This window comes from Mandrillus leucophaeus, unplaced genomic scaffold (assembly GCF_000951045.1).
Source record: "Mandrillus leucophaeus isolate KB7577 unplaced genomic scaffold, Mleu.le_1.0 Scaffold279, whole genome shotgun sequence".
NCBI classification, from domain to species: domain Eukaryota; kingdom Metazoa; phylum Chordata; class Mammalia; order Primates; family Cercopithecidae; genus Mandrillus; species Mandrillus leucophaeus.
In genome coordinates this window covers 1818111-1832356 of record NW_012102909.1, presented here as the reverse complement: position 1 = coordinate 1832356, position 14246 = coordinate 1818111, and the positions used below count along the sequence as shown (strand labels likewise).

Here is a 14246-nt window from a genome sequence, read left to right as displayed (position 1 = left end):
CGCCCGGCTAATTTTTTTTTGTATTTTAGTAGAGACGGGGTTTCACTGTGTTAGCCAGGATGGTCTCGATCTCCTGAACTCGTGATCCGCCCGTCTCGGCCTCCCAAAGTGCTGGGATTACGGGCTTGAGCCACTGCGCCCGGCCTGAAATTGTTATCTCTACACTTCCTGTTTATTTCCCCACTCTACCCACCCCCTGCACTGTGTGCTTTGGCTATGCCACATAAACAATGCTGCTGATCTACGTGATGATAATCTGATAATGAGAAGTAGATATAATTACGTTATAAATAACATAAATAGTATAGCATGTTACAAATTTTTGACCTGAAAAAAATCCAGTTACAGTAATAGCTGTTTTAGGTTTCTCAGACTTCTAACTTTTCTGTCATCAACACTTGCTGTTTTAGAATTTATTGTTATTCACAATGGAATCATCACCAACTACAAAGACTTGAAAAAGTTTTTGGTAAGTAGTGACCTCAAAAGACACCAGTCTTTGAGAATACTTCTAACGAGAGCAGTGGGGTTGGTTGTTGGGATGTGCAACACCATATAGGTGTCATCAAGTAATTCCTTGGACAATTCCAAGGGCATGGTGGTTTATTGAACTTTTCTTTGCTAACAGTGGAACAATTCTGTTTTTTGATATGAAAAGGAAATGATTAATATTTGACTGTGATATACATGACAAAAGGCTCAAATAAAATTGGAATTTTGTGGAGACATTTTTTGCATTATGAGAGATTCTGTCATGTTTTAAAGTTCCTAGGACATATTAATACAAGAAGAATCAATACAAATTAAATGAAAGTTCTGTGTCCTAAATAGCTATATACTATATTGTTGTGGTCATAATGTTGACCTGCATGAGTGCTTTCTTAGGGCTGTTCAATTGAACTTTCTCCAGTGATGGAAGACATAGTGTATCTGGGCTATTCAGTATAGTAACCACTGTCCACATATGGTTGTTCAGCTAGTATGACTGAGGAACTGAATTTTAAATTTTATTTAATTTTAATTAAATTGAAATAGCCACATACAGCTAATGGCTATTTATTGGACAGTAAGTTAAGTGTATGTTCAGTTACACAGAGTACAACACTGTTTTGAAGTCACTCTAATCAGATGGTGACTTTAATTTTGTATAATGGGATATGGTGTTCAAAGAATATTAGAAATTAGTGAAATATTTGAGGGGACAATTCTGTAGAAAAGGTTTTTATGTCATGAATATTTCTTTAATTGTATCTTTTTTTCTTTCTACTTACAGGAAAGCAAAGGCTATGACTTCGAATCTGAAACAGATACAGAGACAATTGCCAAGCTTGTTAAGTATATGTATGACAATCAGGAAAGTCAAGATACCAGCTTTACTACCTTGGTGGAGAGAGTTATCCAACAATTGGTATTAAGCCACACTTTAAAAGATAATTATGCCACCATTAATCATGAGAAACTTTCTGGAAATTAAGTTTGATAAGCAGGAGCTGTGCTATTTTTTTTTTTTTTTTTTGTCTTTTATTTCTCATATAACTATTCAGGTTGAATAATTTTGAGAGACTGATTGATTTATTGATTCCCCCCTACCCTCCACTTGAAATTCTACTTACTTCATTCTGGTTTAATGTCATGAGAATGAAAATCCAAAATCAAAGTGTGTCTAACAATTATGCATATATATACACATCCATATGCACCACACGTGGACATGTACACTGTACACACAATGGAGGATTAGTTATTCCCTTGCTTCTTGCTCATCGAATGTTCTTCTCAACCAATAACTTAGCACAATGGTAGCTTCACAGCTGCCACAGTTTATATTCTGGGATAATGCCTGCTTGTCTCTGAGCCAACAAAGTCAACTACTTATTTTTCCTTCTGGGGACTGTTCCTTGGCCCTGAAGGAAGGCTTTTCTATAGATAGAAAAGCATTTCCAAGCCTATGAGAAAAGCAGTATTCTTTTTGATTCCATCCAACATTCTTAATTAAAGATTAAAGACATCAAAGATCTACAAATGTCCAAATCCATGGAGATACCTACATCTCCCTTCCTCACTCTTAACTCTAGCTTTCCCACTTGAAAGTCCTTAACTCCCCAACTGAGGTCCAACCCTCACTTCCCTCCCACCTATACCCAAATCTTATATCTGTAGCAAAAAGAGGAAGCAGGAAAATGGAGAACGTAGAGGCTATTCCTTCCCTTTACCCAAGGCAGAGTAGAGTAGTGTGCCTTCCCTTCCCAGCTTTTTCTTGTTTCTAATAGGCTTTGCCTTTTATTCATCGTATAATCCAGTTTGTGTTCCAGGGTGGTTCTTCCCTCTCCTACTTCATGTTCCTCTTTTATCTGTTCTTGATTCCTGTAAGCCCTGTCCCTGAGGATTCGGGTTGATGGAGTTATGTGGTGTGCATGTTAATAATTGTATATATTTATATCTCTAATATCAAGGTCAGAAAGAGTGGAAGTTAACACTGGTGTACAATTACTAGGGCAGAGAATACGTTTTGGATTTTGATCTTGGGATCTTTTCTAATTCTGTCTTTCCTCTGATAATCGATAGTATTATGACGACATAGATAGGTGAATGATGGAGATAGGATATATCGGTTGAGAAGGTTCATAACCTGTACAAAAGATGACTTTTTAAATGATCTATTTTTGGAGTTGTTATCTATTGAGCATATTTTGAGTGTAGGCTTGGTTAAAAAAGTGGATCTTGGCGTGGTGGCTCATGCTTGTAATCCCAGCACTTTGGGAGGCCGAGGCGGGCGGGTCATGAGGTCAGGAGTTCGAGGCAAGCTTGACCAACATGGTGAAACCCTGTCTCTACTGAAAATACAAAAATTAGCTGGACATGGTGGCGCGTGCCTGTAATCCCAGTTACTCGGGAGACTGAGGCAGGAGAATCGCTTGAACCAGGGAGTCGGGGGTTGCAGTGAGCCAAAATCGTGCCACTGCACTCCAGCCTGGTGACAGAGTGAGACTCCATCTCAAAAAGGAAAAAAAAAAAAGCAGGTCTTGGATACACCGAAGCTTAGGAGTGTTTAAACTTTAGACTTGTTTATAAACTGGTATAAAAGAGCATTTGTGTGAACAAAAAATTTCTGTGCTGAAGCTAGTGTGTTCTAGGCATTTCTGACTTGATAATTGATTATAGTAAATATTGCTAATGCATTTTTTTCTCTCCATAGGAAGGTGCTTTTGCACTCGTATTTAAAAGTGTTCATTTTCCTGGGCAAGCAGTTGGCACAAGGTACATACACCTCTAACAATGACTAATGTATTTCAACATATTTGAGTTACATGTTTATTCTTCGTAGACTATACATAACCCTTTATTATAAAGGCTCTGCCCTTTATTAGATATATTCATGTGAGCATATTTTCACGTGCTCCTTCTTGTCTGTTGTTTTACCACTCTTCCATTTAACAGAATCCCTTAACAGGCGGGGCGCTGTGGCTCAGACATGTAATCCTAGCATTATGGGAGGTCGAGGCAGGTGGATCATCTGAGGTCAGGAGTTTGAGACCAGCCAGGCCAACGTGGCGAAACCCTGTCTCTACTAAGAATACAAAAATTAGCTGGGTGTGGTAGCACATGGCCTGTAAATCCCAGCTACTTGGGAGGCTGAGGCAGGAGAATCGCTTGAATCCAGGGGGCAAGAGGTTTCAGTGAGCCAACATCGTGCCATTGCACTCCAGTGTGGCCTACAGAGCGAGACTGTCTGAAAAAAGAAAAAAAAAAAGAAAAAATACATTTTGGCATTTAATTGGCCTTTTGTCTTTGTTGGGCGCACCAAGGTTACTTTGTGATTTTGGATATTGAATATTACCTAGTAAAGTTAAAATATTAGCTTTCTCTGTATTTTTTGAAACATGTATTCTAGACAGATTCCTAGATAATTGTACCATCATTACTTCTTAATAGGATATTTAGGCCTGATCCTGAAGTCCTAAGTGAGGTGCCCTAAGATATGGTAAGAGAGAGATATTTTTAATCTGAAAACAGGGTGACTAAGGAGAAGGTGCTACATGTTAATACATTGGCATTCTGTGCACAATTGAAAGGAATGTTCCATTTAACATTACAAAGGAAAAAATTAAAATACCTTGTTACAGAACAGGTGTTGGCAAACTTTTTTGGAGTGGACCAGATAGTAACTATTTTAGGCTTTCTGGACCATGTAGCCTCTGTAGCAACTACTCAACTTTGCAGTTGTAGTGTGAAAGCAGCTACAGAAAATAAGTAAAAGAATGGGCATGGTTATGTTCCAAAATAACTGTATTTAGTACAATTTTTATTTGTCAATTAAAAAAAATAATTTAAAAAATTAAAAGAAAAAAAAAAAACATAGGTTGGGCATGGTGACTCATGCCTGTAATTCCAGCACTTTGGGAGGCTGAGGTGGGTGGATTGCTTGACCCCAGGAGTTCCAGACCAGCCTGGGCAACATGACAAAACCCCGTCTCTACAAAATAAAAAATTTAGCTGGGTGTGGTGGTGCATGTCTATAGTCCCAGCTACTCCAGAGGCTGAGGCAAGGGAATCACTTGAGGCCAGGAAGTCAAGGCTGCAGTGAGCTGTGATTGTGCCGCTGCACTCCAGCCTGGGATACAGAGCAAGGCCGTTCTCAAAAAACAAACAAACACACACCCTTTATTTATAAAAATAAATAACCCTGGGACTGCAGGTCAGTTTGCTGACCCCTGATGCAGATTTTGTTTGTTTTTTTTTTTCTTGGATATAGGATCTTGTTCTGTCACCCAGGCTGGAGTGCAGTGGTGTGATCTTGGCTCACTGCAGTCTCCACCTCCCGGGCTCAAGCAGTCCTCCTTACTCAGCCTCCCGGGTAGCTGAGACTATAGGCATGTGCCATCACACTTGGCTAATTTGGAGATGGAGTTTTGCCATGTTTCCCAGAGTGGTCTTGAACTCTTGGGACTCAAGTGATCTGCCTGCCTAGGCCTCCTGAAGTGCTAGGATTACAGGTGTGAGCCATTGCACCTGGCCCAATACAGAATTTTTTTAAAAAATTCTTTTTATCTAGTTCTTTCTTATATCTGAAGTTGAGCTTAGGGGGAGAATTTAAGCATTTGAAGAGTATTGGCCATTAAATTTTATATCAGTCCATTATTTATAAAAATGATTTAATTCTAACTGTTCTTAAAATTTACAGGCGAGGTAGCCCTCTGTTGATTGGTGTACGGAGTGAACATAAACTTTCTACTGATCACATTCCTGTACTCTACAGAACAGGTAAAATTACCTCTACAAACGGAGTGCAGTAGATATGAAGAATTATTTTCCTTAAGTTGGAATAAATGCCCCTTTGGTCAGATGCATATGTATATATAGTTCTGTCTAGACATGAAAAAGATTTGGTTTCGTGAGTTCTCTGATGATTAGAATTTTTTTTCTGTTGTGTATCCTTAGCTAGGACTCAGATTGGATCAAAATTCACACGGTGGGGATCACAGGGAGAAAGAGGTGGGAAATGCATTCTGCATGGATGGGGAGGATCTTATCCTCTTTTGTTTATTCTTCACTAATTCTTTTGTTCTTCGAGTGAATGAATGTGCTGGGCCTCTAAAAATGTGCTTATTTTATGGGGAAACATATTTTGACATTTTTCTAATTTGCAGAGTATATTTTGCGTGTCTGCTTTTGGCATTTAGAAAGTGCTTTTAATAATTTCATTAAAATTTCTGAAATTTGAGAAAATAGTTGAAATTGTAAATTATTTTTTCCTTTGTTTTAAAATCATGTGGGATATATGCTTAGATTAGGAAAAGAGCATTGTGTGCTAGGTTATTATAGATTAACTAAGTGGTAGTTATTTGAATTATTTAGCCTAACTTTTAACTGAAATATGTTTAAATCGTCTTTATTTTATGCATGATATATTACTGTTGGATTTATATTTGCTATCTTGATTGGCTTTATTTGAATTTGTAGTGATTGTTCTTTTATTGTTTATGTATAAAGTTTAGTTTTTGTTTTTCTTATTTATTTACTTTGATGTAACTTTCCATATTACTTTTTAAATAGCATGGCAGGAGGAGACAGGGTCTTGCTCTGTTGCCCAGACTGGAGTGCAGTGCAGTGGTGTGGTCATACCTCACTGCAATTTTGAACTCTTGGGCTCAGGCGATCCTCCTGCCTCAGCCTCTCAAATAGCTGGGACTACAAGTGTGTGCCATCACGCCTAGCTAATTCTTTTTTTTTTTGAGATGGAGTCTCGCTCTGTCGCCCAGGCTGGAGTGCAGTGGCGTGATCTCGGCTCACTGCAAGCTCTGCTTCCTGGGTTCACACCATTCTCCTGCCTCAGCCTCCTGAGTAGCTGGGAGTACAGGCGCCCACCACCACGCCTGGCTAATTTTTTTTTGTATTTTTAGTAGAGATGGGGTTTCACCATATTAGCCAGGATGATCTCAATCTCCTGACCTTGTGATCCGCCCGCCTTGGCCTCCCAAAGTGCTGGGATTGCAGGTGTGAGTCACCGCGTCCAACTAACACCCAGCTAATTCTTATTTTTAGACAGGGTTTTGCTCTCAGCTAGGCTGGAGTGCAATGGCTTAGTCATGGCTCACTGCAGCCTTGGCTGCCTGGACTCAAGTGATTCTTCCCCCTCAGCCTCTTAAGTAGGTGAGACCACAGGCATGTGCCACCACCCCCAGCCAATGTTTTTATTTGTAAAGAGGAAGTCTTGCTCTGTTGGCCAGGCTGGTCTCAAACTCCTGGGCTCAAGGGGTCCTCCCACCTCAACCTCCCAAATTAGAGATTACAGAAATGAGCCGTTGTGCCTGGCTCCCAGCTAACTATAAATTTTTTGTACAATTGGAGTCTTGCTATATTGCCCAGGCTGCTCTTGAACTCCTGGAGTCATGTGATCCACCCGCCTCAGCTTCCCAAAGTGCTGAGATCACAGGTGCCTAGAGAGCCTGTGCTGAGAGCCACTGTGCCCAGCCCAGAGGTGTTCTTTTAATTTAAACAGACATTGATATCTCAAATTTTTTGACCTTATTTATTTAGTTTTTGAAACAGTCTCGCTCTGTTGCCCCGGCTGGAGTGCAGTGGCGTGATCTTGGCTCACTGCAGCCTCTGCCTCCCGGGTGCACGTGATTCTTGTGCCTCAGTCTGCAGAGTAGCTGGGACTACCGGTGCACACCACCATGCCCAGCTAACTTTTGTATTTTTAGTAGAGACGGGGTTTCGTCATTTTTGTTAGGCTGGTCTCGAACTCCTGACCTCAGGTGACCCGCCCACCTTGGCCTCTCAAAGTGTTGGAATTACAGGCGTGAGCCACTGTGCCCAGCCTCAAATTTTTAAACATATTTTAATTAAATATACTTTGTTATTTGAAGAATAAAATTATCAGTATTTGGAGAAAAAACAGTGAAACTCAAGCCTCTTAGGACATTTTATAAGCAAAGGTAGTTTTTTTTTTTTTTTTTTTGAGACGGAGTCTCACTCTGTCGCCCAGGCTGGAGTGCAGTGGCGTGATCTCGGCTCACTGCAAGCTCCGCCTCCCGGGTTTGAGCGATTTTCCTGCCTTAGCCTCCTGAGTAGCTAGGATTACAGGCATGTGCCACCACACCCGGCACATTTTTCTATTTTTAGTAGAGACGGGGTTTCACCATATTGGTTAGGCTGGTCTTGAACTCCTGACCTCATGATCCTCCCGCCTCGGCCTCCCAAAGTGCTGGGATTACAGGCGTGAGCCACCACACCTGGCCACATTTATTTTTTTAAAATGCTGAACTCTCTTTTTATGTGTTTTTAAATTCACTTTTTTGTTTTTGTTTTTGAGACGAAGTCTTGCTCTGTCACCCAGGCTGGAGTGCAATGGCATGATCTCACCTCACTGCAACCTCTGCCTCCCAGGTTCAAGCAATTCTCCCACCTCAGACGCTGGAATAGCTGGGTCTACAGGCGCACTCCACCACTCGCGGCTCATTTTTTGTGTTTTTAGTGGAGACGAGGTTTCACCATGTTGGGCCATCTGGTCTTGAACTCCTGACCCCAAATGATCTGCCTGCCTTGGCCTCTGTTTTTTAACATACAGTAATATTTACTCTTTTTCATGTAGTTTTACAAGTTTTGTCAGATGTGAAGTTGCATAACTACCAACACAATGAAGATACAGAACAATTTCATCACTCAATAAGTTCCCTCAACTTTCCCTCTGTCATCAACCCTTGTCTCATTCCCAGCCCCTGGCAAACACTAATATGTTGTTTTTCTATAATGTTACTTTTTCTTGGATGTCATCTTACACTTATTTTTCAAAGTTTGGCATCTTTGCTGTTAAATATGAATGAGAAAAGTTAGTTTGTTTTCATCACTGAAACATAAAATAATCACAGATGGTGGAAAACTTTGAATATGCTTTTTTTGACTTTTATTATTTTTAATAGATATATAATTATATATTTGGTGTGTATTTCAGTACATGTGTACAATGTATAATGATCAGCTCAGGATAATTGGCACATTTGAATGTACATTTCTAATAATTATTATCAAGTCTCTCTTTATATGTGCATTTTAAGAAGATAGGTAAAATAGCAGTTTTTATAAGTATACTTGTGATATTCTCTGGCTATTGTGTCCATAGTTCTGTTATGTCCTGGCCTTGGAGAAAGGTGCATTTTTGTCTCTAGGACGTTTATGTAGTCTTCAACTAATAGATATTTTTCCTATATTAGGCCAGTTTATAAAACTTTAGTATTCCAGTCTTGATGAAAAAAATTAATGTCTTGACAAATTAAGTAGAGATGTCATAAATCTGAAATACAAGAATTAAAAGGATATTAGCTTTGCAAAAAGACCTTACTTTATCCTGACTTAAAGGAAGTATAAGAAAACCCAAGTTAAAGAAAGGAGAGTTTCTTGGTTTATAAATTTTGTCCCTAACAGTGGGTGCCACATATGATATACCATGATTAGAGAGTGATATGCATCTGTTTTGTTTCAAAATCAGAATTAGTGTAGACTGCAACTTGATTTGTTATGCTGACTTGCTGCTAAAATCTAGTGATGTTTTGTTATGACATAATAAAATTAATTTGCCACTAGCCTTCATTTTTCTTTTCTTTCTTTTTTTTTTTTTTTTGAGAGAGTTTTTACTCTGTTGCTCAGGCTGGAATGCAATGGTGTGTGATCTTGGGTCACTGCAGCCTCCGCTTCCTGGGTTCAAGTGATTCTCCTGCCTCAGCCTCCCAAGTACCTGGGGTTATAGGTGCCTGCCACCACGTCTGGCTAATTTTTGTATTTTTAGTAGAGACGGGGTTTCACCATGTTGGCCAGGCTGGTCTTGAACTCCTGACCTCAAGTGATCCTCCTGCCTCGGCCTTCCAAAGTGCTAGGATTACAGGCATGAGCCACTGTGTTCATTTTATTTTTCATTGCACAATTTTGATATTTTAAATGTAATTTTGTGATAATTATAGGTACACAAACTTATGTGTTAAGATCATCAGGTTTTGTATAAAGTTAAAATTAATTTATACACACTTTTGATTAAAAAAACCAGTTAATATTAAGGAATTACTTGCCTTTTACCTGGAAAAGAAATATTATATGAAAAAAACATATAATGTAGCACTTTTACCTGCCACGCACTCTTTGATAGTTGCTACTTCACTGTACACTTTTTGTCTGTTCTTACTGGCTTATTGCATGGAAATGAGATGATCTACTTGGCTTTTTAAATTTGCTGAAATTGTTTTGTGTTGCTATGATTTTTTTCTTGATTTTGTAGAAAATTATGCATATTTCTACATTGTACGTGATTTTCTACATGTTTGCCAATTCATGTTAACTATATGCTTTAGGCAAAGACAAGAAAGGAAGCTGCAATCTCTCTCGTGTGGACAGCACAACCTGCCTTTTCCCGGTGGAAGAAAAAGCAGTGGAGTATTACTTTGCTTCTGATGCAAGGTGAGCTTAGTTGATTCAAAGACATTTTTAGTAAAACTTCTCATTCTACAGAAAACCAAGAAGTCATTGTGTGTTAGTCTAATTGTGCTCTATAAGAGAACTTTTTTAATTAAAGAAATATAGGTGACCATTTTGGAGATGGGGCTATAAGGACACTTTTTCTGTCATTTCAAAGAGTGTAGGTCAGTTTACCAAGAACACATATGCTCCTTGAGACTTTTTCCAGTGTATTTATTTTAGAACTCTTACATTTTTTTCCTTCTTATTTCAGGAGCCTTATCTAGGTTTTGAAGGGAGGAGATTCTAGATTGAAGAGTAAAATGGCTTAGTTAGTATCCCAATTGTTATAGCATAGTTGCTAAACTATTGTAGTTTTAGTGTAATGTAGATACTCATATTTTACATTTGGAATTAATTTGCAGCATAATCACTTTTATAAAGGGATAGTAGTAGACTAAGACATTCTGAGAGAAAATGCGGGGGGATGTTTAAATGCATTTATAAATGAAGTAGTAATGAGGATAAAATAAAATCACCCAAATTGCAAACAAGTATTTGAGTCATTCACTATACGTGAAAATAACAGAATATAATAAAAATGAGAAAATAATGCCATTTAGGACATCAGGGAATGTATTATCTCAGTGGGAAAACAATCTTTACTCTAATATTTTTACAGATGTGTAAGGTGTGTAGTCAGGGCTAAGATGTATAAGATTACACAGTTGACAGTTACGGCTTAAATACACTGGAATTACAGAAACATATCAGCCTTTTCTCATTCATGTATATGTTCATATTGAACAGTCTGAGTGAAGGCATATGCTAGCCTCAGGAGATAATGGTGAGTAAAAATAAAAATATTACTTGTCCTTAGGAGCTCTTCCTTAGTGAGGAGGCAAATTTTAAACAGTGATCACACAAGTGTAGGATTCCAAATGTGACAAGAGCTGCAGAATGCTAGTAACAGGGTGATTTACCCTTGGTGGGTAAATTTCTTTAAGGAAATGATGTTTGAACCGAGAGTTAAGGAGAGATTAGGAGTTAATTAGGTTAAGAGGTAGAAGGAGGAACATTCATTTTTTGCAAATGGCTCAGCCTGTGAGAGTTTAGGATGGCTATGAGTGTGGCTGGAAATAGAGAGAGTGAGAGGAAGCTTGGTGGAAGATGAAGCTGGAGAAGGAGGTATAGGGGTTACGGTAAGGCACTTTGTTGTCTGTCTTTCTTTTTTTTTTTTTTGAGACAGAGTCTCGCTCTGTCGCCCAGGCTGGAGTGTAGTGGCCGGATCTCAGCTTACTGCAAGCTCCGCCTCCCGGGTTTACGCCATTCTCCTGCCTCAGCCTTCCAAGTAGCTGGGACTGCAGGCGCCCGCCAGGCTAGTTTTTTGTATTTTTTAGTAGAGGCGGGGTTTCACCGTGTCAGCCAGGATGGTCTCGATCTCCTGACCTCATGATCTGCCTGTCTCGGCCACTTTGTTGTCTTTCTAAGAGCCAAAGGGAAGCTGTCAAATGGTTTGTTGAGTGAAGGAGAAATCTTCATTAGAGTTGTTGCCTTTGATATCAGTTTTGGCAGAAATGGAGAATGGATGGAGAGAGATCAGAGACAAAGTGGGTGGACTAATTGGGAGATTCCTGCAGTAGTCCAGCCAAGGAACTGATGGGAGCTTGAATTTGTCTGGTGGTGGATATAGAAGCTTTGAGAGTATTTGGAAGTTAAAATTTCAGGACTTGGTAATGGATAGAATGAGGAGGAAACAACCATGCTTTCTGATCTAATCTATTTGGTTTAGGTTACTATGCAGAGATCCTTTTATTTTTTGTCCACAGTGACCACCTTCCCCATACTTTCCTGTAGGGGATGGCATTAGTAACCAGAAAATTCTCCAAGATACTGCAGAGTGATAGAGTTTATATTGAAATTTGGTTCTTGTATCCAAATGATAGTTTCATTTATAGAAATGATCCTTGGTTATTGATTGTAATATCTCCTTGAAAATGTTATAGTGCTGTCATAGAATACACCAATCGCGTCATCTTTCTAGAAGATGATGATGTTGCAGCAGTAGTGGATGGACGTCTTTCTATCCATCGAATTAAACGAACTGCAGGAGATCACCCCGGACGAGCTGTGCAAACACTCCAGATGGAACTCCAGCAGATCATGAAGGGTAAAAGTTTTTGTCATGTTATAGCTTGCTGTCCTTAATGGAAAGAATATATTCTACTTCTTTTCCTAGCAATCTAATAATGAATGGTGAGTGGAATCTTCCACATGATTAGTCAAAGGACAACCCTAGGAAAAGGGATGATTCTTTAGAGAAATTATCTGCTGGTTTTACAATCATCTTCAAACTAATTAATGATTTGTTTCTAACATTATGAAAAAGAGATTATTAACACTTGATACTTTAAAGATACTTTATAAACATAAATATAGTTCATGTTCTGTTCCTTTTTATTCTCTTTGTGCTTTAGTTTTCTTATATATAACGTGAGGATAATAGAGCCTACCTCATTAAGGTTGTTTTGAGGATTAAGAAGCTACTATATGGCTGGGTGCAGTGGCTCACACCTGTAATCTTAGCACTTTGGGAGGCCGAGGCGGGCGGATCACCTGAGATGGGGAGTTCGAGACCAGTCTGGCCTTGCCAATGTGGAGAAACCCCAACTCTACTAAAAAATACAAAATTAGCCGGGTGTGGTGGCACATGCCTGTAATCCCAGCTACTCGAGAGGCTGAGGCAGGAGAATGGCTGAAACCCCAGAGGCGGAGGTTTCAGTGAGCCGAGATTGCGCCATTGTGCTCCAACCTGGGCAACAAGGGTGAAACTCTGTCTCAAAAAAAAAAGAAGCTATTATATGTAAAGTCCTTAAAATAGTGTCTGACACACTTAGTCGTATGTAATATTTGCTTCTGTTAAATGATTTGGATTATTTTACTGATGGGATTGTGGTAGGAATAGAAACTAACATTGGCCAGGCACAGGGGCTCATGCCTGTAATCTTAACTCTTAGGGAGGCCAAGGTAGGAGGATCACTTGAGCTCAGGAGTTTGAGACCAGCCTGGGCAACATAATGAGACCCTATCTCTACTAAAAATTAAAAAAAAAAAAAAGGTCGGGTGCAGTGGCTCATACCTGTAATCCTAGTACTTTGGGAGGCCGAAGCAGACAGATTGCCTGAGCTCAGGAGTTCAAGACCAGCCTCAGCAACATAACAAAACCCTGTTTCAACTAAAAATACAAAAAAAATTATGGTCGTGGTGACATGTACCTGTAGTCCCAGCAACTGGAGAGCCTGAGGTGGGAGAATCGCTTGAACCTGGGAGGCAGAGGTTGCAGTGAGGTGAGATTGTGCCACTGCACTCCAGCCTGAGCGACAGAGCGAGACTCTGTCTCAAACAAAACAAAACAAAACAAAACCATGAGCCGGGCATGGTAGTGTGTGCCTGTAGTCCCAGCTACTGAGGTGGCTGAGGTGTGAGGATTACTTGAGTCCGGGAGATTGAGGCTACAGTGAGCGGTGATCTTGCCACTTCACTTCAGTCTGGGTGACAGAGTGAGACCCTGTCTCAAAAAAAAAGTAAAAATAAGAAATAACGTTTATTGCATGACTCTACATGTATGTCAGATTTCTTGCTTTATTAATCCATACTGCAATCCATACTGTGAAGTAACTGGTCTCTTATTTTATGGATTAATAATTTCCCCAGCTTAGATAGTAACGGATAGAACCGCAGTTTGAATGTAGGTTACACTCCAAAACTTAAAGCTTGTCTCATTTGACCTGATGCAGTGGCTCACGCCTGTAATCGCAGCACTTTGGGAGGCCGAGGTGGGCGGATCATGAGGTCAGGAGTTCAAGACCAGCCTGGTCAGTATGGTGAAACCCTGTCTCTACTAAAAATACAAAAAATCAGCCTGGCGTAATGGCGTGCGCCTGTAGTCCTAGTTACTCAGGAGGCTGAGGCAGGGGAATCGCTGGAATCCAGGAAGCAGAGATTGCAGTGAGCCTAGATTGCGCCACTCCACTTCAGCCTGGGTGACAGAGTGAGACTCCGTCTCAAAAAAAAAGGCTTGTCTCTTTCACTTGTTTTAACTGCACTTTTCAAGTATGAAGTTAATTAAAAGTTACTTGTACTCTTATTTTTTTCCACATAGAGTAAAATATATTCACCCAATCTTTTAGGCAGTCATGTATAAATAAACTTTCTCTATTGCATGACCTTTTGTTATATTTTATTTACCAAGTTTTTATTAAAGGTGGGGGACTTTTAGTTGTTTACAAATTCTTTTCTTA

The 14246-nt window shown here is 39.6% G+C and overlaps 1 protein-coding gene across 2 annotated transcripts in view; it reads left to right on the top strand.

Annotated features, from left to right (window-relative positions):
* The window catches only part of GFPT1 (glutamine--fructose-6-phosphate transaminase 1), a 66737-nt gene that overhangs the window by 28588 nt on the left and 23903 nt on the right, over nt 1-14246 (top strand). Inside the window, exons 5-11 of one of the 2 annotated variants that reach the window (XM_011985004.1) lie at nt 411-469; nt 1274-1408; nt 3197-3258; nt 5183-5262; nt 5440-5493; nt 9843-9948; nt 11952-12115. In XM_011985004.1, the coding sequence (XP_011840394.1) occupies nt 411-469; nt 1274-1408; nt 3197-3258; nt 5183-5262; nt 5440-5493; nt 9843-9948; nt 11952-12115 (660 nt within the window). The remainder of the gene's footprint in view (nt 1-410; nt 470-1273; nt 1409-3196; nt 3259-5182; nt 5263-5439; nt 5494-9842; nt 9949-11951; nt 12116-14246) is intronic. The other variant, XM_011985005.1, reaches the window with a different exon arrangement.